This window comes from Mesoplodon mirus (genome assembly GCF_964341445.2).
Source record: "Mesoplodon mirus genome assembly, chromosome: 1".
Taxonomy (NCBI): domain Eukaryota; kingdom Metazoa; phylum Chordata; class Mammalia; order Artiodactyla; family Ziphiidae; genus Mesoplodon; species Mesoplodon mirus.
Genome location: NC_138976.1, coordinates 30,875,376 through 30,902,388, shown reverse-complemented (window position 1 = coordinate 30,902,388; position 27,013 = coordinate 30,875,376). Strand labels below are relative to the sequence as shown.

The 27,013-nt window shown below is 39.5% G+C and overlaps 1 protein-coding gene and 1 pseudogene across 4 annotated transcripts in view; both read right to left on the bottom strand.

Annotated features, from left to right (window-relative positions):
• SLC44A1 (solute carrier family 44 member 1) overlaps positions 1-27,013 on the bottom strand; it is a 205,738-nt gene that overhangs the window by 142,295 nt on the left and 36,430 nt on the right. For all 3 annotated transcript variants that reach the window (XM_082615135.1, XM_082615134.1, XM_082615133.1), the window contains exons 2-3: positions 14,073-14,162; positions 3,012-3,154 (exon numbers count right to left, since the gene is read on the bottom strand). In XM_082615135.1, the coding sequence (XP_082471261.1) occupies positions 3,012-3,154; positions 14,073-14,162 (233 nt within the window). The remainder of the gene's footprint in view (positions 1-3,011; positions 3,155-14,072; positions 14,163-27,013) is intronic.
• Positions 5,524-6,857, bottom strand: LOC309804014 (Y-box-binding protein 1-like; annotated as a pseudogene). Its single transcript has one exon. The product of its transcript is annotated as a Y-box-binding protein 1-like (transcript).

The following is a 27,013-nucleotide window of genomic DNA, read 5'->3' as shown; positions in this document are numbered from 1 at the left end:
CCCATTGTGGAGCACAGGCTCCAGACGCGCAGGCTCAGCGGCCATGGCTCACGGGCCCAGCCGCTCCACGGCATGTGGGATCTTCCCGGACCGGGGCACGAACCTGTGTCCCCTGCATTGGCAGGCGGACCCTCAACCACTGCGCCACCAGGGAAGGCCAAAAAATAAATAAATTTATTTACTCATTCAACAAACGTTTAATTGAGTGCCTACTACATCCCAGGTACTGAGGATACAGCAGTGAACAAAACAGACCTCACCTCCGCTTTCATGGAACTTAGAAGAGACCAACATTTAACAAATAATCACAAAATAAATGTATAATTACACATATTACAGGATAAAATGAGACAAATTATGAGCTTAAAAAAGAACTTTCTGGGAAGTAACATTTATACTGAGAGCTGAAGGATGAATAGAATTTAGCCACATGAAGAATAAGAGGATTTTTTTTTTTCTGATAGAGGAAACAATATTCATGAAGGCAAGAAAGAGCCATATTCAAGATTTTAGAGGATTCATTCATTAACTTATTCAACAACTATGTATGGAGGCTCTAGTAAGTACCAGGAACTAGGGGCTGAGGATAAGGGATGGGAGAAAATGATCAAGGTCAAGTTGAGGTAACAGCAGACAAAACAGGTATAAAAATTTCTATAGGAATGGGAGGGCATGGTATTCATAATAAAGCCAAAGACGTATGTGTGATAAAGGAGGAAACCGATGCATTTGGCAGGAGGAAAAAAAGAAAGGATGGAGTATAGGTAACAAACACAAAGATTTTCTACCTCCTCTCAAATCCAAATAGTATAGACTTACCTGAGAAAGATAGGTTCAAAACAGTACCATTCATTTATTTAAAAAATTACTACTTATAGATAGAAATACTTAGATGGCTCAGCGCTAACATGTTCATATGCAGAGAAGAAGAAGTAGAGATCAAAAATAAATTTTAGGGCTTCCCTGGTGGCGCAGTGGTTGAGAGTCTGCCCGCTGATGCAGGGGACACGGGTTCGTGCCCCGGTCCGGGAAGATCCCACATGCCGCGGAGCGGCTGGGCCCGTGAGCCATGGCCGCTGAGCCTGCGTGTCCGGAGCCTGTGCTCTGCAATGGGAGAGGCCACAACAGTGAGAGGCCCGCGTACCGCGAAAAAAAATTTTTTTTAATTAAAAAAAAATAAATTTTAAACATATATACATGAGTTAAGGCATAGCTATACCTGGGACACTACCCTACAGCTATCCATGAATGTGTCTCAACTGTGCTAAGCATTCAAGGAAAGGGAACCACTTTTTCAGAAAAATAAGCAGGCTTTCTTTGCAAGAGGCCAAAATGTACATAGAATAATCTGAGGATTTGAAATTAAAAACTGACCAAATGAACCTCCATAAGCTTAAGGATGAAGTGACAGGTACACAAACTTTATGGTAAGAATATGCTTGGAGTTACCACTAAGTTAGAAAGGGAGCCATAAGAAAGATCATGACCTCATCTCAGCAGTAGACCTGAGGAAGTAGAGCCCTTTTCCTCCTGTCTCCTCAATTATCTAAATGGTAATATTTTATGCTTGGTACATGTCAACAGCATTAAAGAGTTACAAATATTTGACACTACCTTCAAAAATATATATATATGCAGAACTCTGTACTATTTTTGCAACTTCTCTATGAGTCTAAAATTATTTCAAAATAAGAAGTATGGGTAGATTTGCTACAACAAATAACACAAAGCCTAAAATTTGTGTTAATTTCATGAAGCAATCGAAAAGAAGGACAAATGAAACAATTCTCCAAATTATGCTCTAAGAGTCCAATTTTCACTTCTTCTGTTAAGGGATGCAGGTACCTATCAAGAGAAAAGCCCATGATCTGTCTTAGACATCCACTGCCCACCAGACTTTTGGGGAAGTCACTTCAATCTCTCTAAGCCCCTGCTACACCTACCCCACAGGTTGGTATTATATACTTTTTGACTATGGTATACTATACAAGTATTCATGATCATTATTTAGAATTATTTATTTGAACTGCATTATTCCTTCATTAAATGGAGGAATATCTCTAAGATACGATGAACTATTTGGATTTTTTTCAAGTCTTTGCATTTATCAAATGAATCTTCTACTTAAGTAGAGGCCCAGATTTAACCAACAGATTTATCTAACAATAAATATAGTTATTATATCCCCCCAAATATAATAGAACTACAGTCTAAAAAATGTTTTTATCTGCTTTAGCCTTTTCCTATAAAGTTCATTAATGGAATTGGTTAACCTGTTACCTTAAAATTAATTAGGTTAATTCTGAAGACCTGTATTTATTTATTACACCTGTCTAATAAAGTTTGATGGGGCATAAATACACAGTTTGAACAAACATACTATCATACATAAAATGTTTGATGAAATATATTTTCCCCATAGACATTAAAAATGAAAAAATAGCTTTTTTGAAGAGAAGAGGCGATTAAGTCAGGAATTTCATGAAATCCAAAAGCTGAACCTTGAGAACCCAAAAGAAATTTCAAAGTCTGACAAAGAAAATATATCTCTTATAAAATTGGAAATCAATGTGTACTTATAAATGATGCAGCAAAAAATGCTTCATTGTAACTTTAATGTGTCAAAATCCATTATCCCTCTGCCTTCCATCAAGTACACTCTTAGGAAGAAAAATATTATATTATTTTCTGTGTTAAAACTTAAGTGTACAGCCTACAGGTGAGTCGGAAAACAGAGTACAAGAGTAACCCTCTCAAATCACACATTTACTCATTAAAACCTCAAGGTAGCCCATTTTAACATGGCACCTAATTTTGTTTCCTGGAAAATGTATTTATAGACCAAAACCAGAAATGATTCAAGTGGACAGTTAAAAAGAAAATTAAAAACATCAACAGGAAGCACAGAAAAATAATATTCCATAAGATATTATCTTTATAACAGTAAGAAAAGCAGGATGCCCCCTCCCCTTCAAAGTTTCCAGTGTTCACCATTCAGCCAGTCTACTCACTTCCGGTGGGTGTGGTCCATGCCACTGTTTGGTATTGCTTCCAACTTTGCATTTTTCTGCCCACAGATATTTCCATAGCTGTCGTATCCTGACACTAGTCTTGCTGCTGCACCTGTTGCTACTGAAAAGCCACAAATAAATCCCTAGGGGAGAAAAACAGAAAAAAACATACAAATAAACCATTTCAATAGCAACAGTCACTACTTGATAAAATAATGAGCTGCTTTTGTCCCTTGAAGGGAACAAAGAGCTATCTTTCCTTTTGCAAACACTATTTCACTGTTTTCCTTGGATTTCACATAAGCTATATACAAAGCAGTCCACAGGGTAACACTATTGACTACAATAACAAATCTCAAGCTTTTACATCATAAGATTGTCTTTGCATTTTATAATAATAATAGCAGCTTCTCTGTATTGAACATCTGCTCAATGCCAGGATCTGTACCAGATGCTTACCATACATTTTCTCTAATCCTGGTGATGGGGAAACTGAGGCCCAGAGAGCATAAATAAGTTGCCCAAGGCCATAGACGGTAGTAAAGATCAGAGCATAGACTCAGACACAGCTTTCTTCATTCTTTAGTTTTATTTGGTTGTAAAAGAGTTCTGTTAAATGAGCAACAGCAACAGATGAAAGACAAAAATTCAAAGAACAATAGGTATGTGGGTTTTGAATTACTATCACTTCAGTACACACGACACTTCTGTTCCCTTCCTGCAGTAAAGTTGTATACAAGCCAAAGAATTATACCATGAAGCACCGCCACGCTCTGAATATTGGAGACTCAAGGAGAGTGAGGCACTGGGTCCGTGTGCCACAAAGGTCACTTCATTTCATGGGAATATGCTTCGCCACAGTGCCAAAGGCAAATGGTACTTCCTTCAGAACTGCACCATGCTTGCTAAATTAAGGATGCACTGACCAAAGCAAAGCAATAAAACCCTACACTCAGGCTTCCCTGGTGGCACAGTGGTTGAGAGTCCGCCTGCCGATGCAGGGTACGCGGGTTCGTGCCCCGGTCTGGGAAGATCCCACATGCCGCGCGGAGCGGCTGGGCCTGTGAGCCATGGCCGCTGAGCCTGCGCGTCCGGAGCCTGTGCTCCGCAATGGGAGAGGCCACAACAGTGAGAGGCCCACGTACCGCAAAAAAAACAAAAAAACAAAAAAACAAACCCTACACTCAACTGCAGGCTACTAGGCATAAGAACAGGAAATAAAGTGAGTCACTACTAATAAACTGACTGAATTGGGAGAAAGGACGGGGGTTAAGAAATATTCTTGCAACACGGTCATTAAAAAAGCTGAGGTTTTTGTTATCTTTATTAAAGTGACGAATGAAGATAGAGATTATCACTGTTTCACTCATCATAGCCAAGTATCATGAGTAGTACTTACCTAAGCAGCCCTGCTAGAGCTCAGGTCTACACTGGTAAATACTGTACTCATATGCAGTGTCTCAAAGGATTTCCCCCTCAAACCTACTTTCCTAAAAAGGCAAACAAACTCTTTTTTCTAAATAGCTCCTCTATGTTTATCATGCAGGTAAGGAAAATGAAGGGGGAAGCGTAGAGAGTGTAGGTCTACCTAGTAAAAAACGTCTTGAAGCTACTCTTTGTAAGAAAGTGGACTTGGAGCAGAGACTATGCCTGATTCGCTACCCTCTCACCCTCTGATCCTTTTGCCAAGTTATTTTAATTCTCTGTGCCTCAACCTACTCACCTGTAAAATGAAGATAATGAGTGTCGCTCTTAAGGCTGCTGTAAGGATTAAATGAAACAATGCAGTAAGGGGGTAAGAATCCTGTTTGGCACATAGTGAGAGCTCAATAAATGTTGGCTATTACAGTCGCTAGAAATGAGAACATGTTGTAAGGGAAAGACCATGGGCTTTGGAGTCAGATAAACCTGCCCTGATCGGTGGAATACTGATGAGTCTATTTTCTACTCAGGTGACCTTGGACAAACTTGCTTAATTCTCCGTGCCTCACTTTACCCATTTCTAAGTTGGGGCTAAAAGCACTTACCACTAAGGCTGCTGTGACCAATACCTAAGATAATAATGTAAAGTGTCTGTCTCAGTACATGTTAGTACCCTTCTGCCTCAAAGCACAGCTGACTGCTAGCACTGGAGTTAGGCGTAGGCTGGTCAGTATTCACTCTCCCTCTCTCCTGACTCCTCCAACGAGACTGCAGGGCAATTAGTCCCACCTCAGAACTTCAAGCCAATACTAAGACATGAGAAAAATATGTATACTCCCCAATATACATATACATGTGCAAATCAGCATGCCATTTAAAAAAAATTAAGACCTTTATTAACAGGTGCTTGCAGTTTGTTGACTTTTTTGAAAAAATCAACCTGTAAACTTTTATTACAAATTAAAAATGAGGTTCTTAAAAATCTCAACTTGACCAGATATGAAACAATTTAAAAACCGTTAAAGGTGTATTGAGAAAAAACAGGCTTTAAAAAAACAAAACAAAACACGTTTGTCATTACCAAAAAGATACGTCTTTAGGTAAAAATAATAAAAACCTCATGCTGCATAGATAATGCAGATAGCTCTAGTTATCTGGTCAGCAGGCAAAAAACAAGCACTTAAGGTCTTCAGCTCCAATCTTTTGTTCATTGCTTATTGCTGGAATTTCGTATTCATTTCTTCTTGTTGGATGACTAAACCAGACGATGGTAGAGATGGTAAACTGGCATTTACTCAGCCCCGCCCTGCTCAGCCTCGGGAGCAGGGAGCAGACAAGCGGACGAATTCTCAGCTGGTGGATCATAGGCTGCTTGCTTTTGTCTCTTCGCCACCTTGTGGTTTAGGGTTTTCTGGGCGTCTGCGTCTGTAATTGAAGTTGCGGCGGTACCGACGTTGAGGTGGCTGCTGACCTTGGGTCTCATCTCCTGGATTTTCCTTATCTTCTTCATTGCCGTCCTCTACGGGCTGTCTCTTGCGAGGAGGGCCCCTGCGGAATCGTGGTCTATAACCCCGATACATATTCTGTCTCACTGGTCTACCTTGTTCTCCTGCGCCCTGGTTGTCAGCACCCTACATCACCTCTCCCTGCACAGGAGGGTTGGAATACTGTGGTCGACGCCCATAGGGTCTCCGCACGCAGTAAGGTGGGCACCTTCGCCTGCGGTAGGGCCGCCGCTGTTGGGCCTGGCCTTCGGGAGCACTCTCCGATCCCCCATCCTTTTCCCGCTCTCACCGATTTGGTAATTCTGCTGGTAATTGCGGGGAGGACCCCTGCGACGTGAAGAGCGTCTATAATGGTTATGGTCTGCTGCATATTTACTGCCTTGCGCCGGAACTCCACCAGGGCCTGTAACATTTGCTGCCTCCGCGTCCTTTTCTCCTTCAACGACATCAAACTCCACAGTCTCTCCATCTCCTACGCTGCGAAGGTACTTCCTGGGGTCCTTCTTCTTTACGGCAGTCTGGTGTACAAATGCATCTTCCTTGGTGTCATGCCCGTTGATGAAGCCCTACCCGTTTCTTACACTGAACCATTTTACTGTTCCCAAAACTTTCGTTGCGATGACCCTGTCGTCCCCTCAGGCAGGCGCTGCTGATGTGAGGCCGCCTGGGCTGCCGCGCCCTGCGCCGCCGCTGCCCGTCGTGCAGGGCGTGGTGTCGGCAGCGCTTAGGGCGGCGGGCGGCTGCCGGTCTCGGCCTCGCTGCTCCTGGCTGCGGCGATGGTGACTGGGGCCCCCTGCGGCAGCTGCGGCTCCTCCCGGGCTGTGACGGTAATTAGGCCGGCGGCAGCGGTGGCGCTGCTCGGGGCTCTCTGGGGTCCGCTCTCCCAGCACGCCATTATAAGCATATCCTTGAACTTCAACTTAGGAAGCCCTACACTAAACAAAACTGGAGGTGGAGGTAAATATTGGAGGTTTCATGGCTAACTTTTCCAATACAGCTCTTTAACAAGAAGGATCACAGAGTAATAGAAAGGGAATCCAGAAAGTTCTGGATTCAAACCCTCATTCTACCACTTACTACCTGTATAACTTTGATCCAGTTACCTACTTAGATGTTTCCTCCTCATCTCTGACACAAAGTAATATCAACTGTTTCACAGCCTAATGATGAGGACTAAATGAGATAATGCATCTCTAACTTCTAGCTGGTCTGGTACATGTCAGGTGATCAATATATGATATGGTGCCTGTTAGTGAGAAAGTCAGACTAAAGAGGTTGACAACAGTAATTGGGGACAAACCAAAAACCCCTTCAGTTCTCTATTTTAGACAAGACTTTCTAAGGGGTCAGGGGAAGTGAGAAATAGTGTCAGTCATTTTGTTATGACACAGAAACATTCAGACCACAATTACAATCTTCTTTTACTACTAGTCTAAAATAGGAAAGCCGTTGCATAATTAAAAGGTTATGTTCTTCTTTCACTTTTTATACAAATTTTCTTCTTATGTTTATAAGTACTTTGGTTACAGATTGCCTTAAATGGTTTCTGATTTCCCTTTATGACTATTTTTAACAATACTGTTGGACATGTGGTTTTTGTGCATGTGTGTGTGTTTGTGTTCTTTTTTTTAAAAATCATAAGCCACCTCATATCCCTCTGGGATGTAGGCAGAGTATAAATTATAACTGTTACATATATATGATAAAATGGGACACTGACATATTTTCACATAGGCCATTTAAACTTCTTAGTAGCTTCCCAAAGCATTAGAGTGGAGAGGGTAAAAAGCTGCAGCGGAGAAGGAAGGAGAATAGGAAGCTAATAAGATAGAAAGAAACCAAGACTGTTATTCCAGAGACTTCCCATATGGTACAAGTAGTGACAATGGAGAACTAGGCCAAATATAATTAAAAAGACAATCTCCTTTTTAAAAAAATGTGAAATCCAAATGCAGGAAGCAATACAGTTTCAAATGAGAAAAAATGTGGTACATGAAATTAAAATAGGCTGAGAGAAATTTTACAGAATGCACTCAATAATTTAATGGCTCCGTGAGGCGGATGGGGGCCGTACTCAACAGAAGGAAATCACATTAACTAAGCAAATGATAAGGGGGATGAGGAAAGCTTTTATACACCTATGGTAGGGAGCAATCACTAGAGAGAAAGTAAGCCTATCAGTAAGGAAGAGAATCATGGCTAAAATCTTAAAATGACGAAGCTATTGAAGTGCTTTCAGAACTGCTATTTGAAGAGAGAAAGAAGGAGCAGACAAATCTAATAACAAACAGGAGGTGACTCAAATCAGATAAAGGGATACAGGGATGGTAGATCACAGGCAAGATCTGGCAACTAATAAGTACCTATTGCCTATGTCAGAGAAAGACAATTTGCTAATTAATGAACTGTGCTCATTTCCCCTTCACATCACAAGGTTTAGTTCAACTTAAGTAAGAGTTTTGGCTTAGTTTCATTCACTTTCAGTCAAAAAAAGGGACATATTTTATTTCACAAGCATGCTTGAATTTCACACGTGGAGCATTTACCATGCAACGGAGCAAGGCAGAGGCCTTAGTTTCTCTCTGAAGAAAAAACAAGTCAACAAAACATGCATGAGGGGTGGGGATGGGGTATGAATATGGCATTGTGCTTCAAGATAAAAAGATGGGGGAAAAAGACTTAGGCTTCCAGCCTTCTTCTGGGGATTAATGAAAATATATCCAGGCTTTTTTCTCAAAGACTTCCTCTCTTATCTCAATCAACACTTGGAGTCAGTCTGCTAATAACTAATTTGTCAGACTTCAGAGTAACACTTGGCTTCTCTTCCTCCTGTTCTGAGAACCCTAAGACAAGGGGGCTATTAGGACCCAGCAGATGGGATAGAATTAGAATGTCTGATGCAGAACTAATACTTATGCAAGCAAATTTCAAAAACAAAGTTAAAAACTTTGCCAATCTGCCAGATTTCTGGATTTCTTTAAAGTTTAATAAGATACATTACTCTAAGAGAGAGGAAAGAGGAAAAAAACAAGAATGGTTGGAAGTCTAGGAAATATCCACTCAGTAAGCATTTATTGAGCACATAAAAACGCAAGATGCCATGCAAGGTACAAAGGTTTATAATACGTAAAGTTCACCCTGAAAGAATGGAAGTGTTCTCAAAAGAAAAAAATAATGGGCATGAGGGAGCAAAATCAGAGAGGTTCAGTTTCATGGGCAGCTCGAGCAATGAAAAAGAAAACACAGACAAAGAATACGTACTGAGAACTGAACCCAGCTCTTTTGCAAATACTCATGATCCCGGACAAGTCACTTTAAATTCTCTGAGCCTCAGTCTCCTTACCTGTCACTAAGAAAGGACTAGATTAATCTCAAAAGCCCTTTCCACTTCCAAAATGTTACGATTCTAAGGCAAAGTACATACAGAGTAAATTTTTTTAGGGTATACTTCCAGGGAGAAGTATAGGCCCTTTTGATCCACTATAATGACTGAGTGGGGAAGGGGTGGGAGGGGATGTAGATTAAAAGTAAATGGATTTAACTGAACTGTACATTTAAAAATAGTTAAAATAATAAATTTTAAATTATGTATATTTTACCACAATGATAAAAAAAAAAGAAAAACCAAAAGATTTAACAGAAAGTAGGTAGTCATTTGGATCAGGCGACCTTAAGGTGATTTTTGGCATGCTGTTCTTCCTAGTCTATCATCCTGCCAAAGCACAGCCCATCATACAGGTGACAAAACACTGCAGTGAGTCTTTGAGTCTTTCACTTTGTGCTGCATACTCCACAATAGTTAATGAGGTAGAAACACTATGCTCTAAGAACTAGACTAAGGCTATAAAATAAAAAAGGTCCTTGAAAGCAGTCTGCAGGGATGACCTATGCAGACCTATAATGGCTCCTAAATCCAGCTCTAGTCCAGATCATTCTCCAAAATTCCAGCTCTGTATTTTCAACTGCTTATCCCTACCCACACACTGTACATGTCCACAACTCACCTCCTTCCACATTTCCCCAAACCACTTCCCCTTCCTGCATATGCCTTATCTCCATTAGCAGCACCATTCCTGACTAGACTGCACAGCTAGGATATGGAGTGAGAGGACTCTAGTGTCCTAAGTCTGCACTAGAGGAAGCAGGAATGCTAAACTCTTTGCTCAGAGTCTGAAATATTGACTAGACCACATTTAACTGGCAGGTGAGGTTACTGTGCCCTACAGGTCCATGTTCTTAACAGCAACTTCTTTTGTTGTTCCCAATTCCGGGCAATAAAGAAGGGACTGACTATCTCTTGAGGCCTTGCCTTCTTCCTCTTCTACCCTGGGTTCAGTGCTGCCGCCACTGTATAATAGACAAGTTATTCAACATATCTCTGTGCCTCCTTATCTGTAAAGCGGGACTGATGATAACAATAGTATCTACTTCATTGAGCAGTTGTGAAATTAAATCCATATTGAGCGCAGAGAACAGTACCTAGTCCATAAGTAAGCAGCAATAATTATCAGGGGTAAGTTGTAGGAGGTATCTGTGTCTTCTATTTTCCAAGGTACGTACTCCTCTTAGGACCATCCAGACTCCTCTTTTTCCTGACTTTTGAGGTAAGATGATCTGGGCAGATTTGGTCCAGGTGGATCTCTTTTCTTTCCTCTTCTCACATATACCTCTACTTGGGACAGAATGAAGTCAGACTATCCAAGGTGGGAAGAACCTTGAGTCCATGTGGGCCAAGCTTCATTCCACAGGTCATGTTTACCAAGGAATGCTTTACTGGGCATAATCAAGTGACTGCTTGGCTACTAACAAAGTAGTACTTTGTTTATCCATCCCACTCTTATTCCTTCATGTGCACAGAAACTGTGGTTTGGAACCTACAAGGAGCTGGAGTAGGATTTGAGCTGAAAAAGCTTACCGGGAACCCATAACACAAGAATCTCTTAGTCATCCTTTATCTGTTTCCCACTTGCCCGCAACACTGGTGACACCAAATATTATTGATCCCACTCCTTCAATCTCTCTCCTCTCCTTTACTATTTCCTTATTTCAGGTTTTTCACCTCTTATCTAGACTCATCTGAACTGTTGCATCAGCCTCTGAACTGGTGGCCTGAAATCTCTTCCTTCTTTACAATGACTTTACATTTATTTTGGCTACCAGGGCCATGTTTCTAAACCCAGCCGTATCAATTCTTGCTTAAAACTCTTCAGTAGTTTATCAGTGGCTACAACAGTGGGTCTCAACACTGGCTGAACATTAGAATCACAGAGATTAAATCAGATTCACTGGAGTGGGGCCCAGGAACGAGTATTTTTATTCTAATACCAGCTAATTCCAATATGCAGCTAGTGTTAAGAACCACTTGTTTACTATCATAATGAAAAATAGAAATTTAGAAGTACAATGCTACACGTAATTTTTTAGAACAGGGTAAGCATATGTCCAATAATTTCAAAATATTGAATAAGTTCAAATGTGGAAGACGATAGCTCTCACAAAGGCTGAGAGCAATTTACTTTGAAAAATACCCTAAGTTCTAGACAACTCAGCATGGAAAAACCTTAAAAGTAAGGGAAGAAATAAAAGAGAAGTACAAGTATTTATGACGAGATGAACATGTATAAATAAAAAGATTTAATGGTGAAGATGAGGGAAAGACGACAAGATCTTAAAATATTTCAGAACTACAGAATAGATACCAAGGAATGAGCAAAGAACTGCAAGTAAGGGCAGTGAGTAAAGATATAGTTTGAGTAATGGGCTGCAAAGATTGACTATAAAAGCAGAAGCAACTGGGCCACTAGGTGAAAAGAATACAGGCAGAAAGCTCCGGTTCCTATTCTATTTTTGCCTTTCATGGGCAGCAGTATATTCTTAGATAAGCTAATACTTAATCTCACTACACTTTGCCTGTAAACTGGGGATAAAATCCATTTCATAGTGTGACTGGGAGAATTTAGTGAGATAAATACATATATGAAAGCATCAAGCCCATGATAATCCTCAAAAAATATTTATTGAATGTTTCTCTGAAAGGTACTATGGAATGAAATCCAAAGGCAAAAACAAAATACAACTTTTAAAAAACATACAAAACACATACTCAGAAGACCAAAAAAAAACTTTGGTCTATTGTTGTGCCAGTAAGGTGTGCAACAGAACTTTGAGATTTCTCCAGTTTCCACATGGCAAAATTTGATGTTAGCTCAGCTCCAAGATGGTAATCCATAAAAAGAATCATTCCAAAACAAATAATGCTATGCCTGCATTTAAAAGTACACACAGTGGGTCTTAATTACCATCACACTGAAATTAACATTATATTAATTACCATTGCATTACAACGTTTCAGTAAACAAAGAGCTCCTTACTCTCTGGTCACTCCCAAATCAGCCTATTAACATTAATGATTGCACTTTCCTGAGCTATTTTAGCACAGAAAATCAAAAGCACCTCGGGTGGCAGGTACATATTTTTATAAACATAATTTTGAAAGGTCAGCTGCTATTTATCCCAGGGTGAAATTCAGGGGTGGGGAAAGGTTGTGGACTAGTCCTGTTAGCAAAGAATGTTCTCCACACTCTGATGCTGCATTTCAGTTGCTACTCCATTAAACTAAGTAGACTCTTGAACAACATCTTACAAGTCCTAAGTTAGGAAATGGGTATTTTGATGTTTTCTAAATATCCTAGATTTGATGAAACTGAGCTGTCTATTATCTTTAAAAGTAACACTCTTTATTTTACTGGATTTATTATATCTCATCAGAGTGAACTGCTTTCTTTTCCTTGATTCAGGAGCTGGATTGGTGCCTACACTTATGCCCATTAGCCATGAATAGGGTTGTTCTGTGCTTCTCAAATGACATTTTCGAGGTGGGCAGCCGCAGAGAGACACAGAATAAGATTACCTAAAAAGTAGTAATAAATAAAAAATAACAAGATTCCTAAAAAAAAAAAAAAAAAGGTATGGGAAAAAGGAGGTTAAATACACTCACACTTGAGTGAAAAAAAAGGGTGCCTGAGGTAGCATAATTGTGTTTCCAGCTGCAAAGCCTAAGGAAAGAGAGAACAATACTGTCTGCACAATCCCCTGATCCCCTCCAGGGAGAGGAAACTAAGTGGCAGAAAAGAGCACTGGCCTGGAAGGTAAAGAGTCCTGGGCTCTGTTCCCAACTCTGCCATTCACTAACAGTGTGGCCTTGGGATGTTCATTATCATCTCTGGGGTCTGATGTTCTTAACGCATATAATGAGGGTGATGCACCAGATGAGGATTTCTAAGTCCTTGCTAGCTCAAAATATCGGCTAGCTCTAAAACAGCTGCTTTCTACCTTTTTTCCAGCCCAGCACACTGGTGGCAGTGACACTAAAGTCCCTGAATCCTGTGTGGAAACTCCTGCAGGGTAGAGCGGGGATGCAATCTGAGTAAGCACAGCCCCAGCACTTTGCACTCTGCTCCTCCATCCTCCACACCCACTGGAAAATCACCAGCTCCCGTGACCCCTGACTGAGAGATGCCACTTATTACAGTAGACGCAGCAGGCAGCAGGAGCCTAGTATGGGTGGAAGGTGGAAGAAGCAGGGAGAAACCAGCCTCCTTCCAGGAAGAACTAAAAAATGTCAGAACTGGAAGCATTGTAGATGTCATCTAGCAAAACCTCTAACTTTATACAAAAGAACACCAAGTCCCTGAAAGGAAACTGAATGGCACAAAAATAACCATCAGGTTTGTGTGACTGACTGGGTTGGATAAATACTCAGGACTCGACTCCATGACCCCATCAAGATCATAGTTCACGGATATTTTGGTCAAATGACCTGGCTTTCTGAAATGGGCTAGTCAAAGAGATAGAGTTTCAATTATTCCTTAATTTTGATTACAGTTTTCATGCAAACCAAAAAAAAAAAAAAAAAAAAAAGTCAAGGGGTACCAAATACCACTTAACTGTATGGGGAAAAATAACCTGCTTCAATGGTATCCTAGGACTTCCAGATATAAGCAATTCAAAAGGGGTTATTTATTTATTTACAGAAATAAATAAATAAATAAATAACAAGTTCCCTCTTTAAACTAACTCCCCATCATCCCCTCGGATCATGAGTTCAGGTTCTGAGGATCTGTGAGTTTCTTACCATCCCAATGCAGAACAGGATAAAAAGCAGCAGCCATGGTATGTCTGTGCAGCTACGGTCCTCCAGTGGCTTCCATTCTCGTTTGGAGCTCTAATTGAAAACACAAAGAGAGTGGTAAATGTGAATTTTAGTTAGTTAGGAAGGTGCAAACATGCCATCGATACCTAGATCCCTTCTTTTCCTGACAAATTCCTATTGAACCCTTGAGTTCAATAGGAACCTCAAATATTTGTCACCTTTCTGTGAATTTTACCCTAACACCCACCTCTCTTCCTGGCCAGGATTGATTCCAATGCTGTTTTGGTACCTCTATTAGAGCAGTTAGCATGCTGAATTATTATTGATTGAGCTGTGCCCCTAGCAGAGCATGAGCTTTGCAAGGGAAGAGACCACTTCTCATTTCCCAGCGTCTAACATGATGCTTGAGGGTTCATGGTATATACTCAGTAAGGGCTTTTTAAAATTAATAAACAAACAAATTCTTCCAACATCAGTCTTGGTGGTAGCTTTTTCTTTGTGTGTCCAGATGCTAGACTTAAAAATGTAGAACGTGCTTTCTACATGTTCTCATCTAGGAAGGAAGCTAATTAATTATGAATTCCTATTGAGGGGTAGACTCTTCTAAGTCTAATAAAATTCAGGAACAAAAAACTAAATTAAAACACTTTTACAGACAGATCTGGGCAACTCCTAAACCACCATCCACAGATTTTCATTCTGTTTTTAGAAAGTGTAAAGAGTTTTTAGATCAAACACAAAGATTCCCTAACTAAAAAACTAAAGGCATTCTAAAAGTTAACTTGCAAAGTATTGATTGGAATTGAGTGCATTTTTTTTTTCATACAGCGATAGTCTTAGGTTCTCAAATCAGCTCACAAATTCCCTTTAACCAGAATGTAACTGAAATAACACTCGAGCTTTCTAATGAACAAAAATCCCTGAGTCTCACACCCTTTCCTGGAAACAGTAAGCAGAGAAGGGAGAGAGAAGGTAGCTTTGGGAAACTTATGGGAAAAGTTCCTGCAAAAAGAAGGCCGGGGCCTCCAGTGGCTTCCATGACAAGATCCAGGAAGCTATCCAGAGAAGGCTTGTCAGTAGGAAAGGACACCAGCACAAGGTGTGGTAAGGAGATAAGAGAGCCCTCTAGTATAATTAGTACGTAGAGTTCAAGAGTGGGGACCCAGTTCCTAATCAGGTTTGCTTAGCTTTCTCTCCTTCTAAAACAGTTTTTAACTTTGACAACCTGATGAAAGCTACAGATTCTTTTCTTAGGAGATAAGCATATAGTTGCATACTTTTCTTAAAAGTTTAGGGAATTCAGGGGCCTCCCTGGTGGCGCAGTGGTTGAGAGTCCGCCTGCCGATGCAGGGGACGCGGGTTCGTGCCCCTGTCCGGGAGGATCCCACATGCCGTGGAGCGGCTGGGCCCGTGAGCCATGGCCGCTGGGCCTGCGCGTCCAGAGCCTGTGCTCCGCAACGGGAGAGGCCACAACAGTGAGAGGCCCGCGTAATGCAAAAAAAACAAAACAAAAAAAAAAAAAAAAAAAAAAAAAAAAGTTTAGGGAATTCAGAGCCCAGGTTATGAAACCCAACTTTAAAATACCTGTCTATGGACACTGAGGGCAAAGCGCTGGAGCTACAACCACTCCTTCCTGACCCCTAAATGCTAACCAGACAAATGCCTTTTTCCCTTCTTTAGTGTCTTATACACTGTTAGTTTTTCACAAACAACAACAAAAACCACCACCCCTGATAGCTTGTTCCCAGACACACACACAAGAAAACAAAAGAGCACTAGTTAGTCATGGAAAAAAACCTCATGCCAAGACTCTAACTAGCATTAAAAACCCAGAGTGAGTAGGCAGTGTTTCCCAGAGGAATATAACACTAGGGCAAACGGATAAAGGGCTCTGTCCTCTCCTTGGCTCTGTCATTAGTTAGCTACACGACTTTAGATAAAATGCTTCATCTCCCTGGGTGGCAGGAAGAAGTGAGATTAAATCTCTTAGGTTCCTTCCAACTCTAAAAATCTATGGTCAGGAATGCAGTTTTGTGAAAATTTGTGCAATGACAAAAAAACTGCAAAAATAATTTGACATTATTCCCTGTGTTATTCAAATAAGAATGTACGCATTGTGGTCTGTGTTTTGGAAGACAGTTGTTCATAGTATGAATAAAGAATGTTTCTTTGTATTAAATAATTTCAAGCTTGAATAATACCCATTATAGTAAAATTACTTACAAACACAGAATTTGGACACATCTTTGAAATTCATTATATTTACTCTGAAGTGATTTCCAGAGCAATGGCTACTTTGAAACACTATATTTGTTTATCTTAACAAACAGTATGTATTAGGGGAAGGCGGTGGGGGGGGGGGGAACGAGTCTCAGACTGATTGAGCATTTTCTTTATCCACAACTATTTTCTTCGTATTTTTACTTCAGACCAACATTCAGCTTTTAATGCTTAAATTTTTACCTATAACTTAAAGAAGGGAGAATTTCATTCTGACCAGAAAAACACAAAGATTCAATATCTCAATAGTCAACTTACTGTGGGCCACTTCTGGGCCAAATACATAGAAAACCTTTCACTGGGAATGAGAAGTGGAGAAGGGGTAGGGGTTACATATAAAAAATAGTCACAGAGCACAACACAGAGTAGAAGAATACAAAAAAAGGAGGTAGTCACCTCACTCAGATAAAGAAAGGCTTCTCCAGGAGGGGCAGCTTACCTCATAGGCTATTCTGAGGATTAAATGTGAGCATCTGTCACACAGTAAGCACTAATTCTTGGTTATAATTCTTACTTATCAATACTCACTTTTCAGTTAACCTTCTCGCTATTGTAAAAATATCCCTTTACCAGGTGGACCTTTCCACTAAAAGGACAGAAAGAATATTAAATTCACCTTTTCCCCTTCTATTACTAAAATTTTGACTTAATGGTGGCATCTTTCATTTTAGCTACTGTTTTTAATGCTTTCAGTTATTGATTACTTTTAACTAGGCACTATACCCAAAGCTTTATACACATTACCTTCAGAATAGCTCTCTGATGTATGTATCATCCCTATTTCACAGCTAAGGAAACTCAGGCTCAAAAGTTAAGTAATCAGGGGCTTCCCTGATTACTCCACCTGGCACAGTGGTTGAGGGTCTGCCTGCTAATGCAGGGGACACGGGTTCAAGCCCTGGTCTGGGAAGATCCCACATGCTGCGGAGCAACTAGGCCCGTGAGCCACAACTACTGAGCCTGCGCGTCTGGAGCCTGTGCTCCGCAACAAGAGAGGCCGCGATAGTGAGAGGCCCAGGGACCGCGATGAAGAGTGGCCCCCACTCGCCACAACTAGAGAAAGCCCTCGCACAGAAACAAAGACCCAACACAGCCATAAATAAATAAATAAATAGAATTTTAAAAGCAAAAAAAAAGTTAAGTAATCAGACCAAGGTTTCACAACTGTGCAACCAGGATTTGAACCCAGGTCTGTGGCCACAAAACCAAATGTGATGAGAATATCATTCATTTTGCACTAGTTCAGTAAAGAGCAAAAACACCTCCATTAGTTTTTCCTCACACTGCAAAATTTGGGAGCCAACCCAATAATTTAAAATCCTATAGGCACAGCGAAAAAGAGAGATGTTTTATGAGCCATGAAATTTTTCAAGCAAGTCAGGAAACCCAATAGTTGAAAGAATTTAATGATTCTTTAACAGACTCAACCAAGTGGTAACTGGATTTAATGCTGTCTGTTTCTTCCAATTAAAATCCACATAGACCTAACAAAAGTAAAATGTTTTGCAAAAGCACTTTTTTAATGTGATTTTTATCCCTCTCTCAAATTCTACATGAGGTTAATAAAGGCTGTCAATAAATGTTAGGTCCCTTTCCATTCACAGAATCTTACAATTCAGGAACTAAATAGGACCAAAGTAATCATACAGTCTAAGCCTTTAAGTGACCTAGGGAAAGGAAAGGAAGGGACTTGCCTGACTTGCCCAAGATCAATTGTTTTGATCTTCAAAACAATTCTGTTAGTTGTTATTATATATTCCCAGTTTTTCTGCTCTGTAAAAGAGAAAACCAAGGTTCAAAGAAAATAAGTGGAAAATTCAGTACTGAAACCTGAGTCCTCAAACTCTAGCAGAGAGATGGAAACTATAAGAAAGAGTTAAGAAAATGCTAAAAATAAAAAACCATGATGAAGAATGCCTTTGTCTGGCTCATCAGTAGACTAGACACTGCCAAGGAAAGAATCGATAAATGCAAGGATAGGTCAGTAGAAATTACCCAAAGTGAAACACAAAGAAAAATAGAATGAAAATTAAAAACCCAGAACGGAAGATCCAAGAACTACAGGATAATAGCAAATGGTCGAACACATGTGTAATTGGAATCCCAAAAGAAGATTAAAGGGAGCATAGGGAATGAATAAAGAAATAATGATTGAGAATTTTCCAAAAATAACAAAGGAAATCAAAGCACAGATCCAAGAAGCTAAGAGAATCCCAAGCAGGATAAATACAACACACACATGCCTGCATACACACACACAAACACATCCTACACAAACTATATTCAAAATGTTGAAAACCAAATATAAAGACATCATCTTGATGGCAGCAAGAGGGAGGAAAAGGCACACTATAAACAGAGAAGCAACGATTAAGCAAACTTCTTATCAGAAACTATGCAAAGCAAAAAAACATGGAATGACATCTTTAAATTACTGAAAGAATTAAAAAGAAAAACAAAAACATTATTAACTCAGAATTCTATACCCAGAGAAAATGTCTCTCAGAAATGAAGACTTTTTCAATGAAAACCTAAGAGAATTTATCAGTAGCAAACCTGAAGTACAGAAAATGTTAATGTTCTTCAGGCCGAAGGAATATGATACGAGACAAACTTGGATATACACAAAGAAATAAAGACTTGTAAAATGAAGTTTTGAAATTTTCCATAATAAAGTATTTTAAAAATAAGTGTGTGAATATGTGTATAACAACATTCACATTACAGTCTTCTTGCACACTCTACAAGATTAATAACCTAGAAAGCAGAATTACAATTTTTAATGCTAGTATAAGACCATAAAAAATAAATCTAAGTCAGACCACAGCTGATGTATGCCTTATGTTTGTATTATATTCATATCCTTAAAGTTAGGGAGGAACAATATTTTACATCTTTACATTCCTTCCTACATTTTCTACATCATAGATTAAAAAATATTTTTTTTCCATAGTATCTTACAGAAGTCATAGTCACAGTCCCCATACAGTTAAGTCACAGGCAACTATATATATCCTAGACTTCACATTCACTATGAACCCTAATAGCTAAAACCAAGGCCTTCTGGTGAATTTAATATGATATGGGTGTGTATTTTTTTAGGAAAGAAACCTATAAAAAGTTTTGTCTTAAATTCCCATGTTGGGACTTCCAAGGTGGCACAGTGGTTGGGAATCGGCCTGCCAATGCAGGGGACATGGGTTCAGTCCCTGGTCCGGGAGGATCCCACATGCCACAGAGCACCTGAGCCTGTGCGCCACAACTGCTGAGCCTGCGCTCTGGAGCCCGCGAGCTACGGCTGCTGAGCCCACATGCCACAACTACTGAAGGCCGGGCGCCTAGAGCCCGTGCTCCGCAACGGGGGTGGATGCTGCAATGGGAGGCCCACGCACCGCAGCAAAGAGCAGCCCCACTCACCGCAGCTGGAGAAAGCCAGCATGCAGCGGCAAGGACCCAACACAGCCAAAAATAAGATAATAAATAAATAAATAAATAAATAAAATTAAAAAAAATTTTTCCATGTTGTTCCTAATGAAGACACAGTTGTTGAGTAACTGTTTTTTTAGATAATAGTCACACACAAAGATTTTGACAAGTGATATGTTACAATCAGTTAGTCAAATCAGACATCACTGGAGGGCATCAGCAGTAATAGGGCTGGCAGGGTGGGCCAAGCCAGGGAACAAATCAGGTAGGAAAAGGTCTGGCAGATGTGAATCTAGTTCACAGAAGTAGGCAGGGCTGGTTGGATCAGGAAGATATAAAAGGATCAGAGAGGCAACAGCAACAATCCAGAGTTAGGACAAAAAGAGTCAGCTAGGTCTCAAATACGGAAACAAGTAGGGTCCAAAATCCAGGAAGTCAGAAGATCCAGGTGATACCTAATGGCAAAGATCGAATGCTCCCTGCCCTCTTTTTATACTCTGCATACTGTCTGTATGACTCTCTCCTAATTAAGACAGATGTACAAAGATTCCCAAAAGATTCTTATCGTAATCTAGTAACAGTATTACCTAATGCTATAAGTCTTTCCTTGATACACCAGATTTTTGTAAACATGGTTTGAAAATAATGAAAAATGTGCTAAAAAAATTGGTATTGTCAGTTATACTAAGAAGTTACTTAATTTTTCCGGTAATACTCTTAAGCATTCTGTTGGTTCTTCAAATAAATACTGAGCACCACACAAAGAACCTGAGATCCAAAGCCATGTACGATAGCCCCTACCCTTACAGAGCTCTAGTTTAGCAAGAGAAGCAAACTAAGGATTGATAATGTGAGTGATGCCAAAATAGAGATGTGTAAAAAGTACTGCAGGAATAGAGATAGGGAACCATTAAGCAAACACTTGCAAGATTTATTGAAATTACCTCATAAACTTCTGAAGCAAACACTAAAAAATGATCCTCTGTTGTCTAAAATAGAATGTGTTTTTGTGCCCAAAACATACGAAAAATTCTTGCTAGCTATGATGGGGAAATATTGACTGCCAAATAAGAATTATTCCACCCAGAAATGTTTAGTAGTAAACAAACAGAACATTAAGTTGGTTTAAAAAAACAAAAGTCAGCCATTTTCCTCACTTTGTACCCATTTGATTTCTCTGTACTACATTTTATGGCAGATCCAGTTAGAAAGGAGCCTTTCAGTTTTGGAAAAGAGACAACGTATCTTCCTTTGTTTTCTGGCACAATTAGTGCAGGGCTATATTTAACTAAGCTACTAGAATAATATTTTCATGTTGATGTCATTGGTGAGATTCCTACTAATACTGAGTTAAGTACTATCTTGTCGCATACATCCAGAGTTGCTGTAAATTGGAATTTCTGATGGGCTAAAGAACTACAGGCTCCCTGTCATTTACCTAGTACAACTGTCTTTACCTAGTACCTTGTCCAGCGCCTCTACTTTAGTTTTCATTTCCCAGCTACTCCGTGGCACAACTAGAAAGCCTCTAAAGCAGTCACTGAATTCATCTCCAAGGTCACTGCTACAGACATTTGTGATCTAAGTACATATGTCACAAGCATTGGGCTATCTGTGAGGACTTCATTTTGTTCATGCCCATCTGTTTTACACAAAAACCTCCGATATTAAAGACAAATAGTCATACACTCCAAATCTTCAGAGCTCCCTCCAAGGACATACTGGTTCATTAAATTCCCCAAAATGCTTTTATTTGTGCAGAGTAGTAACAAAAGAATAAAAGAGCTGATGTGTATCATTTTTGCCACACTCTTGAATAGAGTCAGCAGACCTGATGAAGTTGGGTAGCAATAAAACATGGAGGCTTTCACCTTTCTGTTCATAGCACCTAAAACTAAAATCTTGTAATAGGATTTTGAAAGACATTGCCTGTCCTTTGGGAAAGCTCTCTCAAGGATTTGGAGTGCATAACTACTTACAGTTACCATAAGCAGTCCATTTCATTTGCTAAGCTTGGTGATGGCAATTCATATTTGAAAGGTAAAAATAAGAGCTGTGATTTTAACAGGCAGTTAAAGGTAATAAGATACATTGAGTGGAAAGATACAGGCATCTGTGTCCAACTGCTTTTCTTAGTTCATGAACTTTATGCTAAATCACAAACATTCATCTACTTAAGGAAAAAGGGGGAAATGGCAACTAGAGCTGCTCTAGGTTATGTATTTACACAGTGACAGAAAGATCATGGGAGATATGTTGCCAATGACCTCATTCTTTCCCTGAATGCCCTAAAAAAAATAACTGTGGGTCTGTTAGAGTTGTCCTTCTTCCATCAGACTTCTCAGGGGCTGTCTTTCTTGCACACAAGCACATGATAATTACTGGGCAGAGGCCACGTTCCTCCTGTCCTGCAACATAGCTAATAGCATCTTTTACCTCCATGACCAATGAAACACGATCAAAGTTATACAGATAAGCCTTGTTTGTAATCCTCTAATAGTATTTCTAACTTGCCTTTCTTCTGAATCATCTGTGAGCAATGTTTTTAATTTAAAATGACTATTTGGTTTTATTCTAATTATACAGTTTTCATGGGCTTCATTCCCCCCCCCCCATCACATCCTGCAAGTGTCAGAACATCTTCGGTACTTGGTGACACCAAGGGCAGACTGAAAGGACCAGAATTGTACTTTGCGCCTCCAACCTGCTACAGTACAGCCAGTTTCCATGTAGCTAATGGATTTACTGACTTTTCTTGCTATACTGTAACCCTTTCTTTTAAAGCAGGAATTCATAGGTACTCAAAAGAGGATTGTCATTCCAATCTTGCTTCCTTTCCTTGATGGAATGGCTAAGAATTGACTTATGAAGACTATGATGACTTATGGAGAAGAAACATGAAGACTACACTGATCATATATATAGCTAATAGGGGAGTGGAAATGAGTAAATTTATGTCTTAAATCAAAATTAGATCTCATCTTTGCCAATGAAGAGTTTTTAGTCCATAGCAATTGTGCACAGAAATAAATATATGTTCAGTTCTGTGGCAGTGCCTAAGAACTCTCAAGGGAACAAATACTTATTACAGTTAAATAATTTACAAAAATATAGATTACATTCCTTTCTTTTGTGTTCCTATAACACACTATGTACACACCACCATCACCGTAATTATTATTTCACATTATACTTATTTGCTTCCCCAGTAGATTATGAACTTTTTGAGGGTAAGGATAATGTTTCTATTTTTTGTTTAAATCAGGGATCAGTAAGTACTTAATATTCTTCAAGTGAAAGCCTATTCCACATGAAACTAGAATCTTACCCTAAGTGGCTGAACATATAATGGCCATTCTTCCTACCTTACTGCCTACTTCGGGCAGGGACTTGTTGGGTTTTATTCACTGCTATATCCTCAGTAGATGAACAGTGTCTAGCACATAATAGGCTCTCAGCAAATTTATTTAATGGATGAATGAACAAGGTGAGGTCTTTTACCATTCAAGTAGCATAATGTTAAAGCAAACATCCTCACTGCCTCTCCTGCATGAGACCATTTCCTTAAAAAGCATTCTATTGCATCACAGCCTGGCTCCTTTTCCCACAGATATTGTAAAGTATAACATTTCCCAAAGATGTTGGTCAGTAGGTTCTGTAAGAAAAATAAATTCCAGATTTAACTACATTTTGGAAATGCTAGTTAATGAAATCAAGTCTTTTGAGCAGGACTTCTCTGAGACCTTACTGTGAGACTCTCCAAAATGTATCTGGTCACACACTGACTGGGAGACGTGAATACAGACAGTGCCAACCTCTCTCACAATACATTTCTGGAAACCAGAGCATAAGGGTTCATGGTTAGGATTGATGCTCCCACTGAAAACCACTTTCAGAAGTAAAGGCTGGTAGCACTGTTTAAGACTATGCTGAAACTCATAAAAAAGAATGAAACCTTGCCATTTGCAAAAACATGGATGGACGTGGAGGGTATTAATGCTAAGTGAAATAAATCAGACAGAGAAAGACAGATACTGATATCTCTTATATGTGGAATCTAAAAAAATACAACAAACTAGTAAATGTAACAAAAAAGAAGCAGACTCACAGATATAGAGAACAAACTAGTGGTTACCCGTGGGGAGAAGGATGGGGGAGGGGCAATATAGGGGTAGGAGATTAAGAGGAACCAACCGTTAGGTATAAAATAAGCTACAAGTATGTATTGTACAACACAGGGAATACAGCCAACATTTTACAATAACTATAAATGGAGTACAACCTTTAAAAATTGTGAATCACTATATTGTACACCTGTAACTTATTTAATATTGTATATCAATTATACTTCGATTAAAACAAAAAAGACTATGCTGAAACTGAACGCAATGTACATTGGTACACTGGTTCAAATTACTTTGGAAAGTAATTTGGTGATACATTTAAAAAACCCAAAGAAATCGTCTAAAACATTAAAATAGCTGCACGTGAGATGTCCAATATAGTGATATTATGAGAAAAAATTAGAAATTAATTATCTATAATAGAAAATAATTAAAAATGAGAATGGAATATTAAGCAATCATAAGGGTAATTATGAAGACTTTGCACAGTAACATATAAAATGATAATGATAAAAAGCTGTGTTCAAAAACATGGTATGAAATTATGCCATGCTCCGGTGACACAATTTATAGAATAGTATATGCAAATGTATAAGCATTAGAAGAGGCTAGTGCAATTTTTAAATAGTTAGACTTACAATGCATTTTTCTCATTTTGATTTCTATTAATGCTATTTAATTATGGAAGAAATATCAAAAAAAGAGGAATATTAGCTCCCATTTCTTCAGATCATGCTTTTTCTACTTCCTCAGTATAGTGTCAGCTATAAATAGATGCACAATGAAAACTACCAGAATATATTCAGGTCATTCTATCTGACACTTATTGACAGGAGATCAGAACATTTCAAACTTCACTAGAAAGCCATATGCTGAGAATCACCTAGGCAAGAGCAAGATTTCTCCTGAAAAATGCAGCACTGTCAACGTCAGAGAGGTAATACACTCTAATAAACATTAGAGAGGAAATCCCAGTGTAGTGAGAGGGAGGAACACATACCTGGGTGTGAATCATAGCTCCTCTTCTAAATAGAAGTATGATCAGCTGACATGATCTTCCCAATTCTAAGGTAAAGATGATTCTCCCTACACCATTCACTGTTGTTTTCAGGATTAAAGTAAAGCTGCTGGCTAGACCAGGTCCTAAACCATTGTTAACATCCTTTCCCAAAGGGCTATGAGAAAAATCTCCCTATGAAGCATCTTAAAAAGTGAATTCTCACAATCATCTCAAACATTTTAAAACTGCTCCCATATTGTATACATTCTAAAATGTGTGCTTGGAAAGTGAAAAATGAGTTGTAAAGGAAATACAACCGGCAGAAATTGAGTGCACAGTTTTATAGATAATCGAGGTAAACATAAGAAACAAATAGTAACTTTCAAATGATAACACAATAAGAGCAACTGAAATGACTTCTTTTTTTTTTTTTTTTTTGCGGTATGCGGGCCTCTCACTGTTGTGGCCTCCCGTTGCGGAGCACAGGCTCCGGATGCGCAGGCTCAGCGGCCATGGCTCACGGGCCCAGCCGCTCCGCGGCATATGGGATCCTCCCAGACCGGGGCACGAACCCGTATCCCCTACATCAGCAGGCGGACTCTCAACCACTGCGCCACCAGGGAGGCCCTGAAATGACTTCTTATATCATAAATTTTTAAAGGGAGTTGAAGAGAACATCAATCCTAAAACCACAGTTAACCAAATTATAAAAAAAAAAAAGTCCATTCATTCAATAAATAATTGTTCCACCTGAGAAGAACTAGGCTGGGACTCCAAGAGCCCATTAGTTTACTTTTACCTTTCTACTGTTCTCCTCTTGCTAATTTACCTTCCTCATCTCTAGGTTTTACCTTCTCTCTCCTCCCTTCTATAAAGAAACAATTCATTTGAGTTCACATGTGAGGGTTGCTGAAATGATAGACAAAAATGTATGTTTATTGAAGGCAGAAAAAGGTCATGGATCAACCTTAAGAAGATTACCAAAATAATCTGTTTCATCTGGAGTACTTAATGACTGTAACACTAAATGCAGACTACAGCTAGTATCAGTGAGCATAAGCCATGTGCCAGACACTTTACCCATATTAACTGATTTAATTTTCATAAGCCAATAAGGTCGATCCTATTATATTATTCCCAGTTTTCTGATGATGAAACTAGACAAAGAGGGGTTAAGTAAATTTCCCAAGTCATACAGCCAATAAGCACTAAAAAAGCAGGGATGTGAAGCAGGTAGTTGGGCCCTAAGGCCCATGATCACCCCGCTCGGCCTTGCTTACTATGATTAACATATCTTGTGTGGACATAAGGAACAGATTTGTGGTTGCCAAGGGTGGGGAGGGGTGGAATGGACTGGGAGTTTGGGATTAGCAGATGCAAACTATTACATATAGAATGGATAAACAACAAGGTCCTACTGTATAGCACAGGGAACTATATTCAATACCCTGTGATAAACCATAATGGAAAAGAATACGTATATGTATAACTGAGTCACTTTGCTGTACAGCAGAAATTAAGACAACATTGTAAATTAACTACATGTCAATAAAAAATTAAAAATTTTTAAAAATTAAAAATATATATATCCTGTATGGACACTGTGGATAGATGGGTATTGGAAGGGAGGAGGAAAAAGAGGAAAATGAGAGGCATAAGAATTACTGTTGACCCTTGAACAATGCAAAGGTTAGGGACATCTATCCCCATGTAGTCAAAAACCTGCATATAACTTTATAGTCAGCCCCCCCATATGTGTGGTTATGTGGATCCATATTTGAGGTTATGTGGATCCCTATCCGAGGTTCTGTATCTGAGAATTCAACCACCCACAGATCATGCAGAACTGTGGTATTTACTGTTGAAAAAAATCTGCAAATAAGTGGACCCACGCAGTTCAAACCCATGTTGTTCAAGGGTCAAATGCACAGCAAAAATACTATAGTAGGGGCTTCCCTGGTGGCGCAGTGGTTGAGAGTCCGCCTGCCAATGCAGGGGACATGGGTTCGTGCCCCAGTCCGGGAAGATCCCACATGCCGCAGAGCGGCTGGGCCCGTGAGCCATGGCCGCTGAGCCTGTGCTCCGCAACGGGA